Source organism: Neoarius graeffei, chromosome 3 (genome assembly GCF_027579695.1).
Source record: "Neoarius graeffei isolate fNeoGra1 chromosome 3, fNeoGra1.pri, whole genome shotgun sequence".
Lineage (NCBI taxonomy): Eukaryota > Metazoa > Chordata > Actinopteri > Siluriformes > Ariidae > Neoarius > Neoarius graeffei.
In genome coordinates, this window is record NC_083571.1 from 96,973,272 (window position 1) to 96,994,767 (window position 21,496).

The 21,496-nt window shown below is 41.0% G+C and overlaps 1 protein-coding gene across 11 annotated transcripts in view; it reads right to left on the reverse strand.

Annotated features, from left to right (window-relative positions):
• Window positions 1–21,496, reverse strand: part of LOC132883748 (nesprin-2) — a 379,369-nt gene that overhangs the window by 197,802 nt on the left and 160,071 nt on the right. For all 11 annotated transcript variants that reach the window (XM_060917719.1, XM_060917720.1, XM_060917721.1 and 8 more), the window contains 9 exons: window positions 19,383–19,714; window positions 18,440–18,584; window positions 13,779–13,979; window positions 13,379–13,638; window positions 13,125–13,275; window positions 10,012–10,155; window positions 7,994–8,134; window positions 1,930–2,112; window positions 1,588–1,725 (listed from right to left, as the gene is read on the reverse strand). In XM_060917719.1, coding sequence (XP_060773702.1) covers window positions 1,588–1,725; window positions 1,930–2,112; window positions 7,994–8,134; window positions 10,012–10,155; window positions 13,125–13,275; window positions 13,379–13,638; window positions 13,779–13,979; window positions 18,440–18,584; window positions 19,383–19,714 — 1,695 coding nt within the window. The remainder of the gene's footprint in view (window positions 1–1,587; window positions 1,726–1,929; window positions 2,113–7,993; window positions 8,135–10,011; window positions 10,156–13,124; window positions 13,276–13,378; window positions 13,639–13,778; window positions 13,980–18,439; window positions 18,585–19,382; window positions 19,715–21,496) is intronic.

A 21,496-nucleotide genomic window follows, 5' to 3' on the forward strand; every position in this document is an offset into this window, starting at 1 on the left:
TTCAACTCGTTATCCATCCTTTTTGCAACCAGTGCCTCGCGATGGAGCATGCAGTGTGTGGCCACTACACGCGGGGCCTTCTGCTTAATGAGAGCGGTCACTCCACTGATCTTCCCGGTCATTGCCGCGGCTCCGTCCGAACACACCCCCACACAACGGGTCCAGTCCAATCCGTTAGACTCGATGTAATCGTCCAAAACTTGAAAAATGTCTTTCCCAGTAGTTCTTCTTTCAAGTGCTTTACAAAATAGTATTTCCTCCACAAATCTTTCCTGTGAAATAAATCTGATGTACACAAGCAGTTGGGCCTCATTGGATAAACCTGTGCTCTCATCCAGCTGAAGTGCGAAGTATTCGCTGGCTCTCACCTGCTCCAACAGCTGAGCAGATACGTCTTGAGCCATGTCACCAATCCGTCGGCTCACGGTGTTATCAGAGATTGGGACAGCATCGATTTTTTTGGCAACATCCTCACCAAGCAATTCTCGGACAATGTCTTTGGTGGCTGGTAAAATCAAATCTTCTCCAATTGAGTGAGTTTTTTTAGCACGAGCAATGTGGTACGAGGCTAAAAATGATGCCTTCAGGGCCCGCTCGGGGACAGTACGGTAGCTTGCTGGGTGAATGCAGCAGATTGCCTGACCAAATGCTCTTCTTTGCGTCTGAAGAAATCTACTGTTTTTTCAGCATCTGTCGGATGTTTTTGTACCAAGTGACGCTGAAGTTTCGAAGGTTTTAAGCACTCGTTTGACAGGGTCTCCAGACAGAGGACGCATTTCGGGCAATCATGGCCATTTTTCTGTATGGCTGTAAAGCCATACTTTATGTATGCTGCCTCATATTTTCGGATTTTAGTTGGCCAGGACTTCTTAGGGTTTTTTTTTTTCCGCAGCAGTGTCCTCCACAGCAGGGCTGTTGGTTTGTTCCTTCGGTCTCTTCTTCAAAAACCTGTCCATTTTGCGCTAGCAATACGCTAGCTTGAGGAGCAAAGCAGCTTGATAAATGGCGCAAACTGCAACGTCACAGGCAATCGGAGAGATGAGCATGGCAAACAACGTTTCGATATGATGTATTATTATTAATAATTATATTTTATAATAATGATTAAAAAACGAATTACAATATATTTAATAATAATTATTTTAAAAAGTATATATATTTTCGCAATTTTTTTGTTATCGTCCCTCCAACTTTCTGAGGCCCCCCAGCGCCCCCTGGCGGCCCCCACTTTGAAAACCACTGGTATAGAGGTTTATACATATTCTACATACTGTATATAAACCAAATGTTCAGAGTCTGTGGCATTCATCAACGGTTGCAATGTGAAGCAGCAATACAAAGCAAAACCTAACCACTTCAAGGTGATGCTTATTCATTTACAGCCGTTAACTAATCACTAATTTTAAGCATTAAAAGGTAAATGCTGTTGATATTTAGTCATGTAAGTTGCTAATCCAGACCACAGTAAGCAAACGATTTTGGTAGCCAGACGGTCACTGATTTTAGTGGAATACCCTTGGACATATCTGGACACATGTCTTGAGAGAGTTTAACCAGAAGGCACTTTAAAAGTCCCATTGGTCTGACCTGTAGGGAGTTGGCATGGCTGTGCAGACACTTGGCCGTCGTGTAGGTCTGAGGAGTTTTTAGCCAGGACTGAGTCTCAGCCAGCCAGCATGTAGAGCTACGCAGAACGTCCTGATACTCTTGAAGACATGTAGGGATCTAAATCCATCACACAGACACAAATACACACATAAATACACAATAAAAATACCAACCACCATGCCAATGTTCATTTCTTAAGTGATGCTGAAGAAACCAAAGAAAATCTAATCCTGTAACAACTTCCTGTGAGGTGACACTGTGGGGTGACATGTGAGCTTTGAAGTACTGGATGATGGCAGGATAGGACGTAACTGTACTCACTCTGTTAATGAAGGCTGTCCTCTGCTCTGCCTGCTTGGCTACAGTCTGGTAGAGCTGCAGGGGCTTGGTGAGCTCATCCATTAGTATATGAACTCTCTCAGGCTGCTCCTCAGCCAACTCCTGAACCTCTGCCTCTAGTTCATTGATCCGTGAGTGCCATTGGTCCAATTCATCCCATACCCGCTGTACATGTAGACACATCCACAAAACACATGTCCACATGCTTAAACCAGAGCGTCAGCGATGCAGTAGCTCACACGGCCGTACCATGAGAAACCAGACTCGTTTATAATTAGCTCAGTTGTTCTTCATGAGAACAATTAGATCTTCTAAACAAAACTATCAGAACCAAAAAGCATTGAAAACTGAGGGAGGAGTAGCTATTTTCCTCAAAGTTTGTTAACCGGCCTAATTAGCAACTTGTTAATGAGAAATCATAAGACCAGGGAGTAACTTTTGCGCAGACTGATTAGATCTTCCAAACAAAACAATCAGAATCAAAATCAATTGAAAACTCAGGTAGGAGTAGCGATTTTTGTGAATTGTGGACGAACAGATGGATGGACGGACGGACGACGCGTGATGGCAATAGCTCATTGCCCTAAGGCCGGTGAGCTAAATATAGTATATATTAAAATATTTATAAGCAGAGCCTAATCTAGGAATTTGAAAATAGGGGACAGATCCCTCACTAGTTGTAGAAACAGGGGACAGAAAATATTAACATGGGTAAAAATATCCCTCATTTGTTCCAGTTAGTGGGGACAGAAAAATAAGTAATACATTGGTAGATATTTTCAAGAGTACATCTATAAACAGAACAGTTTTATTAATAAAACTAAATACATGTAACAAACATTCATATCAGATGTTAATCTATATAATATCATAATTATGGCACTATACATATCCTTTAATACAGTGATATGAAAACCATATCAGCAAACACTTATCCACAGTTTATAGTATTGCACAAACATTATGATCAGATCTGAACTTTAAAAATGTAAAGATTTTAGATCAAAAACTATATGAAGAATTATATACTGCAAAACCTTACAAATATGACTAGTTTTCTGTTATATGACTAGGTTACTGTTTTACTATAAATCATGTGACTAGCCTATTTTTACCAATTTGACCACCAGTAGTATAATTTTGCATTTCAAATATGACTAGGTTAATATTGCATATCAAATATGACTAGGTTAATATTACATCATTTGATATAGTTAAGTCTAAAATCCATGTAGTCTTGCCACTATTAATTAATAATAAGATGAAAAATCTGACTTTCTGAATAAAATAAAATCACTATCAAATATTTAAAAATGCTATCATATTTGTTTTGTTCAGACCACCTTTCATGAAAGTGAAAAACATTAAACAATCTACCTATGTTTAAACTAGATTTTGACATAAAAGACTGGAGATAATCTCAAAATTCAGACTTCCTAAAAAGTATATAATCTCTATCATTTACAATCTTACAGTACCTACAATTACACAAGAACAGATTAAATATATTTCATAATATTTTTAAATAAAACTTACATAATACCAAACATTATCAAACTAATTGTATATTGGCATTAGGAAAATAATATCAAATTCAAACTTCAAAAACCATTATCAATCAGAATCAAATGACTTAGTATGTCTTCACACTGTCATTTAATTACTCTAAGATCATATTTGTACACAAACTTATATATGTCTTATATATCAACTAAGCACCTTTACTATTTGAATATGATTAATAACATAATACTCACTTCTGTGTTACTTCTGTGTCTTCGTTTTGTTTCCTTTTTTCTTTTTTCGTCCAAAGGTCTTTCAACGTGACCACGCGTTTTGACATTGTTATGTTTGGATGAGACAGAACGATATGCCATGTGCTTTTGGGTATTTTTAAAACACTTCACACGATTGGTTGAGATACACTGTCTTCCGGTTCAGTGACCAATGTTATAATAGTTCACAAAACTGTTTTACCCGCTAAATAAACCATTCGGAATACTTCGGTCCTTTCCGATATTTTCCGATTGGTGTGTAAACAACGCTATATTTACCGCAGTGCTTGCTAGCTGGTGCTGACAAATTGATACGCACAAGATTCAGTAAAACGCGACTACACGCTCTCTACTTATAAATGCGCGACAAAATGAATAGATACGTGATATCACTCTCGTGCCCAAAAAGTGGATGTGCGACAGACAGATAAAAAACGCGTATTATTGCGTATTACGCACCCTAGATTAGGCTCTGATAAGTATAACTTAAAATATAGTAATTGGCTTAAGTGATTTCTCAAATAATATTGTGCAGGGCTTGAAAATAATTTTGCTTGATTCACCAGACACTGATGTTGATGTTTCCAAATTCAGTAGCCAGTATTTTTAGTAGCCAAAAGTTTGCCACCGCAAATCAAATTTTACACAAATATGTGTAAATTACAAATGAATGTATTATTTTATGTATTCATTCACTCATTCATCTTAAGTAACCATGGAACAACTTTTTCCTGTTCAGGGTCCTTGTGCATGTGTGTTAGAGAGAGAGAGAGAGATCAATAGTCCCCAAATTGGATAATCAATCTGGATCCGGTTGTTCAAAACATGGTTATTTTAACGGACTGTAACCATTCATTAAAATTTTAACCTGCAACTAGTTAACCAGCCATTAAAAAATAAGTTCCTGAAGCTAATTTAACCATACCGTTAGCAAACCAATTGGTTTAGCCCTAACTAATTGGTTATGACATCACACCATGTCAAAATCAATCCCACAATGCCATGCCTACCTTTGCGACAAGATGGCCGATTTTACATCTGCTTCACTCGACTGTTCTTCCATGAATAAACAAAAGAAGAGAAACAAGAACTATTCTCCAGACAAAGAAAATTTGATACAAGCAATGGTGGAGGAGATTTGGACACAAGGGCATTTGTGACTTCATTAACCATTCTACTTTCTCGATGCCCACTGTATCGCCAATGACTTGGGAAAAAATGCTGCTTGCATAAAATCTAAGGGTTGATCTAACGAGCATCTGCTCCTCAACGGACAATGCATGGCTTCTTTGTGTTGGGCGTTCCAAATCTTCTTGCAACATATCAAATATATAACAGAAGTTCTCTACCAAATCGGTACCGACGTCAAAGTTCTGTGTCATTCTATCGAAGTAACTCGTTCGGTCCTTGTCTGAATTGTTTTGGACGGTGTGCATTAACAATCGTGAACATGCCAGCAGCGTTCGCCTGTAAGATGAATGCCATTTTGATGTTTACATAACCACTTGGTTAAAAGATAACGGAGGCTGGGAGGTGTGTTAACTTTAACGGAGTTTTGAACAATAGTTTAACAATAGGTTATGTTTAACAGAATGTTAAATAGTGATTTAACCATTGGTTAAAAGATAACAATGCTTTGAACAACTGGACCCTCGTAATCAATCTGGATCATTTGTGTACTAAATTCATAAAACAGATTAAGGTCTCCTTCAAATAATATATTTTTATCATGCTGTTTCCATATCACTGACAGCCTTAAACATATTTGTCTGTCATATCTGTCATAACAGTCTGCCACTTTCCTTTTTTAAATGGAACTTTTTCTGATCATTTTCCTCTTCAAACCTGATTCGATTCTCAGGTGTTGTCTGTTCTGTCACTTAAACTGGTTTCTTACACTACGTTCACACTGCAGGCTGAAGTGACTCAAATCCGATTTTTTCGCCCATATGTGACCTGTATCCGATCTTTTATTGACAATATGAACGACACAGATCCGATTTTTTCAAATCCGACCCAGGCTGTTTGGATATGTGGTCCTAATTCCGATTCCTATCCGATCTTTTCATATGCGACTTCAGTCTGAACTGCCAGGTCGCATTCATCCGACTTACACGTCATCAACAAGCCACAAACGTCACTATTCTGCGCTGAAGTAGGCGGCGGGTCTCTCAAAAAAGTTACAACAACATGGCTTTGATGTTCCTTTGAACGGAGGTTGCAGTCACTACCCCGCAGAACGCCTGAGCCAAAACCCTTGCCCTCTTCCTTCTCAACCTCCTCCTTAACATCAGGCTATTGTGCATGTTCTGGCTCCGTCGCAACAACAACTGCATCATCGCCAGGTACTCCATGCTGGCTACTGTCATACACAGGAAACTTTAGGCTACTTCTGTAAACACTGGCCATACTCACTGCGTGTGACGTCGTCGTATCCTGCAATGCGCATGCGGAACACTTTTAGGTCGCTTTTCGTTCATACTGAGGATCACATACAAGTCGCATATATTTGTTAATGTGAACGACCTCACAAAAAAATCGGATTTCACAAAAAAATCGGAATTGAGCTTTAAGCCTTGCAGTGTGAACGTAGTGTTAAAGTTGAGATGTCATAGAAACATTTATTTTTGTTAAAACACTAATTTTACTTTTTTTTTTGTCTTTTGTCAGAAATTAGCCACAGGGACATCCAACAGGTTTTCCCAGACTACCTCACATACTATATGCTATAAAACACACCTTTATTTTGGATGGGCACCATAAAGTTAACCATGAGCTGGCCTAGTGGTTAGCGTGTCCGCCTCTTGAGCAGGAGATCATGAGTTTTACTCACAGACTAGCATTAAAAATGGTGCCTACTGCCATCTGGCAAGGCACACTGCAATACAGATGCGAGTAGGGAGTCAAACTCTCGCAGTTACCAGAGGACAGTGTTGTAGTCGAGTCACTAAACCTCGAGTCCGAGTCCAGGCTCGAGTCCCCAGTGTTCAAGTCCAAGTCATTAAAGAAAACTTCGAGTCAAGTCCAAGTCAAATCCACTATTGATCCGAGTCAAGTCCAAGAACAAGACTCCAACCGCACCATTTGACGGTAGCTGTTGCTGCCTTTATGTGAAACTGTCTCTGCTGCTGCGTTGGACTAACGTTACTGCTCGACTGCCCCATTTTAGTGAACAGGCTACAGATAAAAAGCTTGTTCATTGCTCATCAAGCCCCGCCCACTATCAACAGGGCAAATAACATGAGAGAGGGTTAACACGAGCTAGTTGTTCATCGGTCAGCAAACAAGCCCCGCTATCAACAGAGCAATGAACATAGTGTGTCCTTTACTTCTCTGGGTGGAGTCTGGCCAAATGGCGATTGAAGTTCGAGGTTGTCCCCATCGTCTCCTCGATAGTTCTTCTACATATGAAACACACAGCAGTGCATGTGTTCCCACTGCACGAGAAGTCTGTATCAGCAAAGCGGACAGTCCTAGGGGTGTTTTCTCCAAGCATTTCAGCGCCATTAACATTAGTTTGTTCCTGAACATGACGTATGAACAGGTGAATGTGCATTCTCTTGCACGAAATTAGTATAAAAATTGACACAGATATAAATATCTCATCTCATCTCGTTATCTCTAGCCGCTTTATCCTTCTACAGGGTCGCAGGCAAGCTGGAGCCTATCCCAGCTGACTACAGGCGAAAGGCGGGGTACACCCTGGACAAGTCGCCAGGTCATCACAGGGCTAGATATAAATATCTTATGCCAAATTATTATGGCATGTTACAAAAAATAAAGAAAAGATCCAAGTCCTCATCTCCAGTTTACATTGTCCGAATGCAGTTAATGCACGAGTCCGAGTCATCAGTGCTCAAATCCAAGTCAAATCACAAGTCCTTAAAATATGGGCACGAGTCAGACTCGAGTCTGAGTCCTGGACTCGAGTACTACAAGTCTGCCAAAGGACCAGCCCCCCCCCCCCCCCCCCCCCCACTGTAACCCTAGCTATATAATAGGTGAGAGGCCGAGGGCTATAGAAACGGAGATTGGAGCTGCCCAAGATGCCTCAAAAGACTGGTTAGGACTGGGACAGGAGACTGCCTGGGAAGACCAGGTCCTGGCACGGGAGGGACTTTGACTGAACTTGACCATAAGGTTACCTGCCAAAGTGGCTGAAAATATAACTTGCCTTCCAGTGTGTAACTTTACCATTTCTGGTATTATTTTTAAGGCCAGCTTGCCTGTTAATATGAAATGAGCACACACATGCACCTACTCCCACACACCTTGAGTATGCTCTCAGCTTCTTTTACAGTGGGACTCTTCTGCTGCAGCAGGGCCTCGACACGTCTTAAACCCACAGTCACTTTGTCCACATGCTCACTCATTCTCTGAAGAGAGCCACTCCTTGCCATAGCCTGTCCCACCTAAAACACCAAAAACAACAAAACCCCTGAATGATTTCTCTTCTGTTAACTGTAACCTTAGCAGTCTCTCAGAGTACACAGTACAGTGGTGCTTGAAAGTTTGTGAACCCTTTCGAATTTTCTATATTTCTGCATAAATATGACCTAAAACATCATCAGATTTTCACACAAGCCCCAAAAGTAGATAAAAAGAGAACCCAGTTAAACAAATGAGACAAAAATATTATACTTGGTCATTTATTTATTGAGGAAAATGATCCAATATTACATATCTGTGAGTGGCAAAAGTATGTGAACCTCTAGGATTAGCAGTTAATTGAAGGTGTAATTAGAGTCAGGTGTTTTCAAATCAATGGGATGACAATCAGGTGTGAGTGGGCACCCTGTTTTATTTAAAGAACAGGGATCTATCAAAGTCTGATCTTCACAACACATGTTTGTGGAAATGCATCATGGCACAAACAAAGAAGATTTCTGAGGACCTCAGAAAAAGCGTTGTTGGTGCTCATCAGGCTGGAAAAGGTTACAAAACCATCTCTAAAGAGTTTGGACTCCACCAATCCACAGTCAGACAGATTGTGTACAAATGGAGGAAATTCAAGACCATTGTTACCCTCCCAGGAGTGGTCGACCAACAAAGATCGCTCCAAGAGCAAGGTGTGTAATAGTCGGTGAGGTCACAAAGGTCCCCAGGGTAACTTCTAAGCAACTGAAGGCCTCTCTCACATTGGCTAATGTTAATGTTCATGAGTCCACCATCAGGAGAACACTGAACAACAATGGTGTGCATGGCAGGGTTGCAAGGAAAAAGCCACTGCTCTCCAAAAAGAACAATGCTGCTCGTCTACAGTTTGCTAAAGATCACATGGACAAGCCAGAAGGCTATTGGAAAAATGTTTTGTGGACAGATGAGACCAAAATAGAACTTTTTGGTTTAAATGAGAAGCGTTATGTTTGGAGAAAGGAAAACACTGCATTCCAGCATAAGAACCTGATCACATCTGTGAAACATGGTGGTGGTAGTATCATGGTTTGGGCCTGTTTTGCTGCATCTGGGCCAGGACGGCTTGCCATCATTGATGGAACAATGAATTCTGAATTATACCAGCGAATTCTAAAGGAAAATGTCAGGACATCTGTCCATGAACTGAATCTCAAGAGAAGGTGGGCTATGCAGCAAGACAACGACCCTAAGCACACAAGTCGTTCTGCCAAAGAATGGTTAAAGAAGAATAAAGTTAATGTTTTGGAATGGCCAAGTCAAAGTCCTGACCTTAATCCAATCCAAATGTTGTGGAAGGACCTGAAGCGAGCAGTTCATGTGAGGAAACCCACCAATACCCCAGAGTTGAAGCTGTTCTGTATGGAGGAATGGGCTAAAATTCCTCCAAGCCGGTGTGCAGGACTGATCAACAGTTACCGGAAACGTTTAGTTGCAGTTATTGCTGCACAAGGGGGTCACACCAGATACTGAAAGCAAAGGTTCACATATTTTTGCCACTCACAGATATGTAACATTGGATCATTATCCTCAATAAATAAATGACCAAGTATAATATTTTTGTCTTATTTGTTTAACTGGGTTCTCTTTATCTACTTTTAGGATTTGTGCGAAAATCTGATGTTGTTTTAGGTCATATTTATGCAGAAATATAGAAACTTCTCAAGGGTTCACAAACTTTCAAGCACCACTGTAGACGCACTGCCATGCACATGAACAATCCTTCTTGAAAATGGTTATTTCTAAAAATGCATTTAAAACTATTTCCCACAATATAGTGATAGTTTGGTGAAAACTGTACCTGATACAAAATGTATGGAATGACCTATAGGGTAACGACTACCAAATAAGTATAAAGACAAATATTTCAGTATACCATGTCCTTGGCCTCCTTCACGGACAGAGTGACCTGGTGATGTAGATTCTGGATCTCTTGAGGTGGGTTCTTGCTCCTCTTCCTCACCCTGTTCATAATGTCCTGCAGTCTGACATGCTGAGAGTCTACCCCTCCTCGAACCTCCTGCCGATAGTGAGACAGACAGATGAAGCACTGGGCATCAATGGACACAGAAACAGATTTTTCATCGAAAACCGAAAATGGTTCATGTCATTGGCTAATATTAACAAATCAACTTCAACGCTAATATGCCTTAAGTAATGTTAGCAAAGTAATTACCACTTGTATTAAATGACTGTCTGAATAAAGTCATTCCACACTATACATTAAATATCACGCTGGGGGCGTCGTGGCTCAGGTGGATAAGGCGTCATACCATAAATCCAGGGACCCGGGTTCGATTCCGACCCGAGGTAATTTCCCGATCCCTCCCCGTCTCTCTCCCGCTCATTTCCTGTCTCTACACTGTCCTATCCAATAAAGGTGAAAAAAGCCCAAAAAATATCTAAAAAAAAAAAATAAAAAATCACGTTTCTATATATGAATAAAAATGGAGCTCAGGTCACTGGGTGTAAATGTAAGAACTCACCATTAACACTCACTGAGGAGCACTACTGCAGAGTAACAAGCAAGAGCATATTCATTTACTAGTTCATACAGTTGTGGTCAGAAGTTTACATACAGTGACATGAATATCATCTTGGATATGAATGTCAGGGCAATATTTGGGCTTTCGGTAATTTCTTTGAACTGTTCTCTCTCTGTGGCAGAATGATTGTACAGCATCCATCTTTAATTTAGAAAAAAAAGCACTAGAATTTGGTGCACAAGTTTTAATTTTCTTTGGGCTTTCTGAAATCAACACAGGGTCAAAATTATACATACAGGGTCAAAAATATCCATACAGCACACCTAATATTTGGGTAAAATGTCTCTTCGCAAGATTCACCTTGACCAAACACTTTTCTTTACCATGAACAAGCTTCTGGCAGAATTCTGGTTGGATATTTCACGACTTTTCATGGTAGAATTGGTAAAGTTCAATTAATTTTTTTTTCTTGGCATGGACTCAACTTCTCAGCACGGTCCATATATTTTCAATAGGGTTGAAGTCAGGACATTCACACCTACGGTCAATTTAGAGTCACCAGTTAACTTAACCTGCATGTCTTTGGACTGTGGGGGAAACCGGAGCACCCGGAGGAAACCCAGCCAGACACGGGGAGAACATGCAAACTCCGCACAGAAAGGCCCTCGCCGGCCACGGGGCTCGAACCCGGACCTTCTTGCTGTGAGGCGACAGCGCTAACCACTACACCACCGTGCCGCCCTCATTTGAACTCGTTTTTGTGCAATATTTCGTTTGATAAACCGTTTTCAAAATGGCGGCACTGACACCTGGCTGACACGTCATGTTTCGAAGTCTCGCACAAGTCTCGTGAAGATCGCGTGGATAAGTGACACCTGCCGTGGACCAAACGAACTAAATTCAACATGGCTAAAAATGGAATAGGCTGATAAGTATAATATTTAATTGCAAATAGTTGCCAATATGAGTCACGATATAAGGTTACTAAAACTGAAAACGTAACTGAATAACACGTTAATTAAGAAATAAAGCAAGTTTAAGAATAACTTCAGTTCTCCTTTAAAAGTCATTTTGTTAAAAAGTTACTTGGAATCTCGTACTCAAAATATTAATTCTATGTAAGAATAGTTGTATTGTTAATGACTAAATTTCTTATAGACTTATTATAAACATAGTATAAAATAGTCCTTGTTGACATAACGTCTCATGAGTGTTATTATAGTACCTATATATGAGTACTAGTAAGTTGTAACCAACTGGAACATCCTTGGCCCCCCATACTTTTTTCTAGATATGGAACTGACCTGTGTGCGCGACTGTTTTCTTGGTTATAACTTTAAGCATGTTTTTCTTGAATCTTCTGAGATTTTCTTGTCAATTATCTTCAATTTGTAGTGTAATTAGCAACTGATGTCTAGTGTTATTTGGCCTTTGAAGATCACAGAAATGTGCCTGGAAATAGCTGAGAAGCCATCTCCAGGCATCTAAAGCCCTTCAGCTTCTGGGGCCCTAAGGTGGGCCCTGGACCCCCCGGCCACATTGTTCCGGGCCTTTGGCCTTGGACGGAGCAGACTTTTCTGTCCTGTGACGGTCTGCTCAAAATTTCTTCTTACCCACACTGATGCCTGGTTGTGTTTTAGTGTGTAAAACAGTAAAATGTGCGGGACAGGGGTTATTCGAGGACCAGGGATGGGAACCTGTATTGCAGGTTGTTTAAATTTAGGGGATGAAATCAACTTGATTTTGCTAACTGAAGTGATTATGATGAGAAGAGTTTAGTATGTTATTGTGCTTCAGAAAGCTCACAGAGCTAACAGAGTCTATTTTATTGCCCACTCCAAAAGTACTGAAAGTGTGCCCATACAAGTACCACAATACTGTATTTCATTTCTGTACATGGGGGCTGTAGGCTTTTGTGTTTTGTGTATTCTTATCTAAAGGCTGATAAGGAAAAAGGTAAGATGTACAAGACAGTAGTGAGACCAGCTGTGATGTATGGATTGGAGACCGTACCCTTAACGAAGAGACAGGAGGCAAAGTTGGAGGTGGCGGAATTGAGGATGTTAAGGTTTGCGATGGGAGGTTGGACAGGATAAGGAACGAGCACATGAAAGGGACAGCACATGTGGACAGCTTGGGAATTAAGCTAAGAGAGATGACCCTGAGATGGTATGGGCACATCCTGAGAAGAGAAGTAGAGCATGTTGGAAGGAGAATGTTGAGGATGGAGCTGCCAGGCAAACGAAAACGAGGAAGGCCAAAGAGGAGATACATGGATGTGGTGAGAGAGGACATGAAAGTGGTAGAGAAGGATGCGGAAGACAGGGAGCAATGGAGACGAAAAATCCGCTGTGGTGACCCCTAATCGGGAGCAGCCAAAAGAAGAAGAAGAAGAGTATCATCCTTATCTAAAGGTTGAGTTGTTACAAATTTATAGTGGGCGTCACCATTGTGTTCTTCCTAGAGCAGCAGGCAGAATAGTGTTCACAAAAGGAGCACTAACCCGTATATGTCTGGAATCTGACTGGCTCTGCAGGACTGACAGCAGGGAGACAATACTCTGCTGCACTCCCTTCAATTCCTCCTGAAAGCGATTCCACTCCTGGATCTCAGACAACACATCATGTCTCACCTCATTGCTCTGTTCTCTTAGGCTGGGGATACAAATGTGCATCGGTGATTCTTTTGACTGTGATATTTACAAGGAGATCAACTTTTACACTGTCGTGAAGCATGTATGGTTGTGCATGGCCATACCTTCTGCAACTGCTCAGAAGGGATTGCAGGTCCTGGCTTGTTTGGCTGGGAGTGTTATACTCCTGAACTTTTGAGGCGCTCAGCAGTCGTGATTCATACCGTTGAAGAGAGACCAGCGTGACTTGCTCTTGGTCCAGTTCATTTTGAAGCTCTTCAGTTTGTCCCAGGATCTCTTGAAGCTTCACAAGAGATCCCTTTGTCTTGGAGATCTCAGAGAGGCTGTGTTGAAGATGGTCAAGAGCTTCCCTGGATCTCTTGATCTAACGGCACAAACACACTCTTACATCAACACACTATTACTAATACTAATATTCTGTCTTTTAAACAGATTTTTAACATAACTAAGCATTAAGAACATTAGTAAGATAGTTTAGCATTGTTCTGTTTTGCAGGAACTTACTCTTAATTTAATTTCCCTCCATTGTGTTTCTGTATGGGCTGCTCTGGATTTCAGTGCATCCAGCCGACTCTGCAGCAAAGCCCAATGCCTCTGGAGATGTCCCAGTCTCTTCTCTGCACCTATGTTACAGTTCAGCAGTGGACATTTGCCTTTTAACTCCTCCAGCCTTGTATGTATGTTAAATAGCTCCTCCTGAAGCACCTACAGATTGAAGTGAAGTTCCACATATCAATTATTTGCCGTATTTTGTGTACACACATTTTGAATAGACAGATATGGACAAAGTACCCAACTTCATTACTTAAGTCAAAGTACAGATCCCACTGGTCAAATGTTACTCCGATACAAGTGAAAGTTGTCCAGTCAAATTTTTACTTAAGTTAAAGTACCATAAAATACCAAATAATAGCCCGGGCTATTATTTGTCTCAATCACGTAAGAGACCCGGCGTGTATTAGAGACTAGGCGGCTATTTGGAACAGGCGATTAATTCCTTCTTCACAAACACCTTCCCCAAAATCTACCTCAAAACGGGGAAAAATCATTCTCAGATAGGCCTACTTTTAACCAGTATAACTTACAGTTTGTTTAGAGTTAGATTACAGATAGCACGGTGCCGACTTCGGGGAATTTTGAAGACGCAGAATGCATCTTCGCATGGCACAGTCGGGGTGGATAAAGGATAAATCACACACCTTTTCCTGTTAATGACTAGTTAAGTGCATGCTTTACAAAATAATCAAGAAACCACACCATTGTCTGTGCGCAGCACTGTGATTTAATTACTCTGCAAAGTTATGGTCACTTGCTATCACCCTCACCCATGCAGCCTCCACCCTTTGTGCTTCGCGATGTCTGTCAATCTGAAATTGCATGGAGGGCGCGACGTTGAAGCAACATAATTAGGGTGCGAAGTGTCAAACCAAAGGGTTTTTTCTTATGCTGAAAAATAAGTGACCTACAGTGGCTACATACTGTCATTTTGCATTCTTACGTTTCTCTCCAAGACGTCTCCCTATTTGGCCGATATGAGCCTATTCCCCGAGTGAGTTGGTACGGTGGCTCGACCCCGTAGAAAACTTAAAGTTCGGATGAAAGTTAGTTGAATAGGTTACTGACTTGTAGGCCTACATGTTGCCTGCCTGACGCGTGCTTCTGCCCAACGTGCACGACAGATTACTTGTTGAAAAGGCCCCTTGGATTAGACTGGCCGCGAGCAGACTGAAATGCATGTTAGAACGCTCTCACCTTTTTTGTAAAGCGTCTTCCAGATCCGAATGGGTAAGGGAAAGTGAAATGGTATAAGGTCTTTAATAAAACTCAGTGTGTGCTTTGACGCATGCATTCGGCAATTTAGGTCGTTTAACAGAAGCAGCAGTCCAACCTTGGAAACCCGCAGTCCTCAATGTCACCACACACGCTGGCTTTCGTTGGGTGAATACCCCAAAGGGGTATTCCTCATTCGATGACGTAAGTGATATCCCACACACCCATGTCAGACGTAATTGGCTAAGACATCTGTCAAAAGTTACGGAGTTGCATTCCTCAAGAAATATTACGGTAGACCAAGATTATAACATTGAAATGGCATGTTTATTATCACGTAACAAAATGTTGTAAACAGTATTATAGAAATAATTTCATTTTGCATTCATTCATTCATTCATTCATTCATTCATTCATATTGTTTCGGTAGAAAACTATGCAATGCAAAATCGTTTAAACACCAGAAAACCAGAAAAGTGCTGGGCCTCAAGATTCTAGATAGAACGTTCGGACGCTTTTTTTTTTTAGACCCCGGCGAGTATTCGGAACCGGCCTTTATTTGTCACAACACACGCGTACACCCGGCCGTTAAAGGGAACTCGGCGGTTAATTGGAACTCGGCTATTATTTGGTATTTTACGGTACTTGCTTTTAAAAATACTTAAGGATTAAAAGTACATTTTCTGTCAACACATTGTTGTATTATTGCCACAACGCTTACAAAACCGAATGCCTCTGAAGCAACCGACTGGATTATTTTGTGAATTCACAAAATGAACGCATGCTGTGCCACCATGGTGGTTTAACGTTAAGCTAGCTAGTCAGTGACGCTCCACCTGACATACTAGCAAACTCTTTTCAAACTCGAAATCATATTGGGTATCTAATGTTACTAGAAAAAAAAGATTTCTACATTGTTTATTTGGCAAGATTATGCTAAAACATATTTCTGAAAGGACTTCAGATAAGTTAACGTTATTCATGTTAGCATAACTCTGTTTTTACATGCTAACTAACAAACAGTGTCCAAGTTAACTAGCTATATATGTTAGCCGTGGACTAGGCTACGGCAACTTGGTGGGCAAAGCCATAGAAAGTCCTTTGACTAACCAGACTGCGTAGCTATTGCAATGTTCTCGCTAGCTCTAAAAGCACAGACAACTTCATTGCAAGCTTTCTCTTGAAATAAAACGTTTATATCCCTCAGTATGCTTCCGCAGGTTGGATGGCGAGTTTTTGTAGGTCGTGATGTGGTTCGTTTTAGATAAACAAAGCAAACATTTAAAATGAAACGAATCTTTATTCCTTTCAGAAAACTGAAACATGGTTTCTAGGTATGGCCACGGATGTGTGTGCGTTCCCCAGAAGAACTGTCTCCTTCCATTCTGACATCAACTGATCGTGTTAAAGGAACAGTCCACCGTACTTCCATAATGAAATATGCTCTTATCTGAATTGAGACGAGCTGCTCCGTACCTCTCCGAGCTTTGCGCGACCTCCCAGTCAGTCAGACGCAGTCAGACGCGCTGTCACTCCTGTTAGCAATGTAGCTAGGCTCAGCATGGCCAATGGTATTTTTTGGGGCTGTAGTTAGATGCGACCAAGCTCTTCCGCGTTTTTCCTGTTTACATAGGTTTATATGACCAGTGATATGAAACAAGTTCAGTTACACAAATTGAAACGTAGCGATTTTCTATGCTATGGAAAGTCCGCACTATAATGACAGGCGTACTAACACCTTCTGCGCGCTTCAACAGCGCATTGATATCTGAGCTCCGCATCAATGTGCTGCCGAAGCGCGCAGAAGGTGTTAGTACGCCTGTCATTATAGTGCGGACTTTCCATAGCATAGAAAATCGCTACGTTTCAATTTGTGTAACTGAACTTGTTTCATATCACTGGTCATATAAACCTATGTAAACAGGAAAAACGCGGAAGAGTTTGGTCGCATCTAACTACAGCCCCAAAAAATACCATTGGCCATGCTGAGCCTAGCTACATTGCTAACAGGAGTGACAGCGCGTCTGACTGCGTCTGACTGACTGGGAGGTCGCGCAAAGCTCGGAGAGGTACGGAGCAGCTCGTCTCAATTCAGATAAGAGCATATTTCATTATGGAAGTACGGTGGACTGTTCCTTTAAATAACGCTGCTGAGAAATCACTGAACTTGATTTTATACAGTCTACGGACATGACGTGACTCTAGTGATTACTGATAGGCTGTCTCAGTGTCACCTGCGAAAAAATCAATCACATTTTAGAAAAGAAAAGAAAAAGCATCCACTTTCAAAGCTGCTTCATAGTAACAAGTAACAAGGACCTTGACAGAAATGTAGTGGAGTAAAAAGTATATTTGTTTTTCAAATGTAGTGAAGTTAAAGTCATAAGTTTCCAAAGAAAAAAAATACTCAAGTAAAGTACAGATACTCAAAAAGTGTACTTAAGTACAGTACTCAAGTAAATGTACTTCGTTACTGTCCAACTCTGGTCCTGGACAATGTGCATTTTTGATATGTGTCCTAGACAATAATGCACTATTGCTTACAGTGGTTGCAAGGTCTCTCTTACTCTCACACACACACACGGTTTACATCTACCGTATTTATTCCATTTTCATATACTACCTCAATTCCTCATGCCGTCACACTCCTCAACTCTGAGGGACTGGACTGATTCTCACGGACTGTTGAACACACCACTCACTGAAATCTTTTGCACAGTGGACAATAATGCACTACTGCCTTACAATGTTTACAATGTCTTTCGCACACACAAGGTTTACATTTATTTGTTTCCTTCCTTTCATATACTACCTCAATATGCACACTCAACTCTGCACCTTATGTTGCTTGTGTCATTCATTGTCCGTTTATTGTTTGTCTATTGTGTTATTTACTGTCCGCAGTGTTGCACTCGTTGCACTCTTGCACTTTATGCTGTTATATGTAGACCTGTAGTCCTGTGATGTTTAATGTAGCACCATGGTCCTGGAGAAACGTAGGTTTATTTTAACTGTGTATTGCACCAACTGTATATGGTTGAAATGACAAATAAAAAGACCTTGACCTTGATAGTTCAGTTCAGTTCAATTCAGTTTTATTTGTCTTATGTATGTTAACACAGGGGCAACTTTACAATGAAATGCGTTGGACGAGGTAAGAACCAAAGACAAGTCTCTCCACATTGGAGCCCTACAGGAGTTTAACAGTATAGCAATTTAAAAAATATATATATCAAAAGTCCTAAATGTAAAATGGAAGTAAAATTAAAGTAAAAATATGAATTGAAATAGTTAAGAGATGTGCATGCATTGTCTCGGAGGTAGTGTGGGGAGGGCGGTGTAGCGCAAGCGCTAGTATAGCTTAAAAATTGCTTAAAAACCCTCTTTTAACTCACCTTAATTTTCTCAAGCTGGTCTTTGCACTCTTCTAAAGAATTTGGTTTGTGACTGAAGCTGTCTGAAAGTTGGAGGTCAAAGTTTTGAAGAAGGTGGTTCATGTCATCATGCTGTTCGGTGTGAGTGGCCTGTTCCATTAAGCACCTGAAAATGAGGCCCAGGCAAAAACATTTATGGATACCAACAATTATATTGTGATCAAACATGGGTGTGTTAGTCATACTAATATTCTGACTCACGGGTATAATGCAATTACACTATCTGTATTTCTTTATTCGTCCATCATCCGTAAGCACTTATCCTGTGCAGGGTCGTGGGCAAGCTGGAGGCTATCCCAGCTGACTACGGGCGAGAGGCGGGGTGCACCCTGGACAAGTCGCCAGATTATCACAGGGCCGATATACACAACCATTCACAATTAGAGCCACCAATTAGCCTAACCTGCATGTCTTTGGACTGTTGGGGAAACTGGAACACCCGGAGGAAACCCACGCAGACACGGGGACAACATGCAAACTCCACACAGAAAGGCCCCCGTCAGCCACTGGGCTCGAACCCAGAGCCTTCTTGCTGTGAGGCGACAGTGCTAACCACTACACCACCTGTATTTCGCCTGTATTTCTTTAGTGCTCCAAATATCCATACGTGTAATTGTGTATTGGAATTTAAACACAAACTCTAATTTGATTGACCTAAACCAGAAGATTTTTCAAAAAACTAAACACAAACCCTCCCACTAAGTAAAAACCTCCCACTCAAGCAACTTTTTTGTCATGTCCTCTGATGCACACCTCTCATCTCAACTTGACAATTTTGTTTCGATTAATTCATCATTCAATAACATTTAGCTCAATTTTTTTAAAATAATTTGTAATCGTAGGTCAATTTTAAGTTTATAAATCTAAGATAACAACAAAGAAATAATGTACACAGATAGCCTACCTCTGAAGGGCTTCCAGTTTGAGCTGAGCTTGTGCTTCCAATTTGGCATCAATCACATGGAGGTGGCTGGCAACCTGGATATGGAGCTCCTTAATTTGAGGAGAAAAACATGCTAGTGAGGGCAGTTGGGTCTGTAATTCAGTCACGTGTTGCTGGAATCCTTTAGACAGGCTAGCAAGAAGTTGTTGAGTATGGTTCAGTTCTTCTTTAGAGTCTTTGAAGCTGGCAGATGGAACAAAGAGTTTCGTCTCAATCTGCTGAAGGAAACCAACAGCTCGTCGGACAGCACTGCGAGTGTCTTTCAGGGCCTCCTTTGCCTTGAGAAGGTTTTCCTAAACAAACACACAGAAATTAGTACTTTCAAAATACAGTGTATACTCAGCTGCCAGTATTAACTTTAGCCCACTTGCTGCTATGCAAAATGTGTTATCCATCCTCAAATTAAGGGACCACCATTGGACCACTGTTAACAAAATATTAAAATAGCCTGAATAAGGCTGGAGCTCATACCAGCCACTATTGTTGCGTGCGAGTTTGAAATTCGATCAATGTTGTAGGAGGAGTAGCGATTTTTGTGCAACTGCATATTACACCTGTGTAGCTGCATCCATGGCAGGTGGCACCACCTGGTGAACAATTCTTGTTCGAATATGTCTTTAGAATCTTCTGGGTGAATTTCAATGAAAATATCTGAGCAGTTCACGAACAGTAGTGTTTGGTGTGACAAGTCAAGCAAAATTTTCAAACACCCGTAAAATGTTAAATATGACAGGTGGTGCCACCATCTTGACGAGTTTTATACATACCAACTTGGGGAACATTCCATACAAGTTTGATCAAAATCTGATCACGTCTGTAGGAGGAGTAGTGATTTTTGTGAAATTGTACGTGACCCCTCTGTAGCCTCATCCATTTCAGATGGCGACACCTGGTGAACATCTTGCTGATATATGTCTTTAGAGTCTTCTGGGGGAGTTTCAGTGAAAATGTCCCAGCAGTTTACAAAGGGTAGCGTTTAATGTGACGAGTCACCCAAAAATTTCAGATGCCCATAAAATCGTAAATATGACAGGTGGTGCGGTGCCACCATCTTGACCACTTTTATGCACACCCACCTGGGGAACATTGTATGTGAGTTTGATCGAAATCCAATCAATCCTGTAGGAGGAGTAATGATTTTTGGAAATTGTGGACAGACGACGAAAGATGACAGGTGGATGACGCGTGATCACATCAGCTCATCCAGCCTGGCCTACGGCCGGATGAGCTAACTGCTGGGTTTCAGTCCCGTGACTTTTCTTAGCAGTTTTACCAGAAGTGAAATAGTTGGTGGTCTAAACAGCTGCCATAGTGCAAACAACTAGCGATAAGTTATCAGAGTATGCTCGTTATCTAGAAGCCACTGTTTGCTTTAAATATATTCAGAAGATTGCTATGTGCAATGGAATCGGCCCCTACAGTCTGGGAAAGAAGGATTTGTCATACGAGCTCGAAAACTACCCTTCAGTTGAGTTCCTCAACATCTCGAACTATCTGGTGTTGCAGACGTCCTTCTACACCGCAAAACAGATGAAAGCGTGGAAGAGTATGGAGGCTTACAACTTTTTGGTATGTGGCTGGGTAAAGGACCTCGGGATCAAGTCACTGCCGAATGAATCCTGGATTGTTTTTGCCCGTGTAAGTATGTTTTGTTTTAAGCTTTTCGTTCACGTCTTTACAACGACGCGCTGCAAGTTGAAGTGTAAACAAACAACAGTTCACTTGATTCTCACTTGTGTTGGCTCTTATCTCTCAGGTACGTAAATCATTCACAAAGATCATCAGAAACCCCTTTAAAGACCTGGATCTTAGTTAAACAAGACGGAGAAGTGATCATGGCGCATTGTAACTGTATGGCTGGGGAAGAATTTTGTCACGACCTTCATGCATATGGACTTTGGGAGGAGTAAACAAAGAAACAGCTGGGGACTTTAGCGCTTCGTGACTAAAAAAAGTGAGAGGTTCAAAAGCCACCTTTCTCGACGTCTTTTTGTGAAATCCTGTGTTCGTTCAGCCTTTTTTATTAGCTCACAGGAAGCCCTGAAAAAACTTTTATCAGTTTCATGGTTTGATCG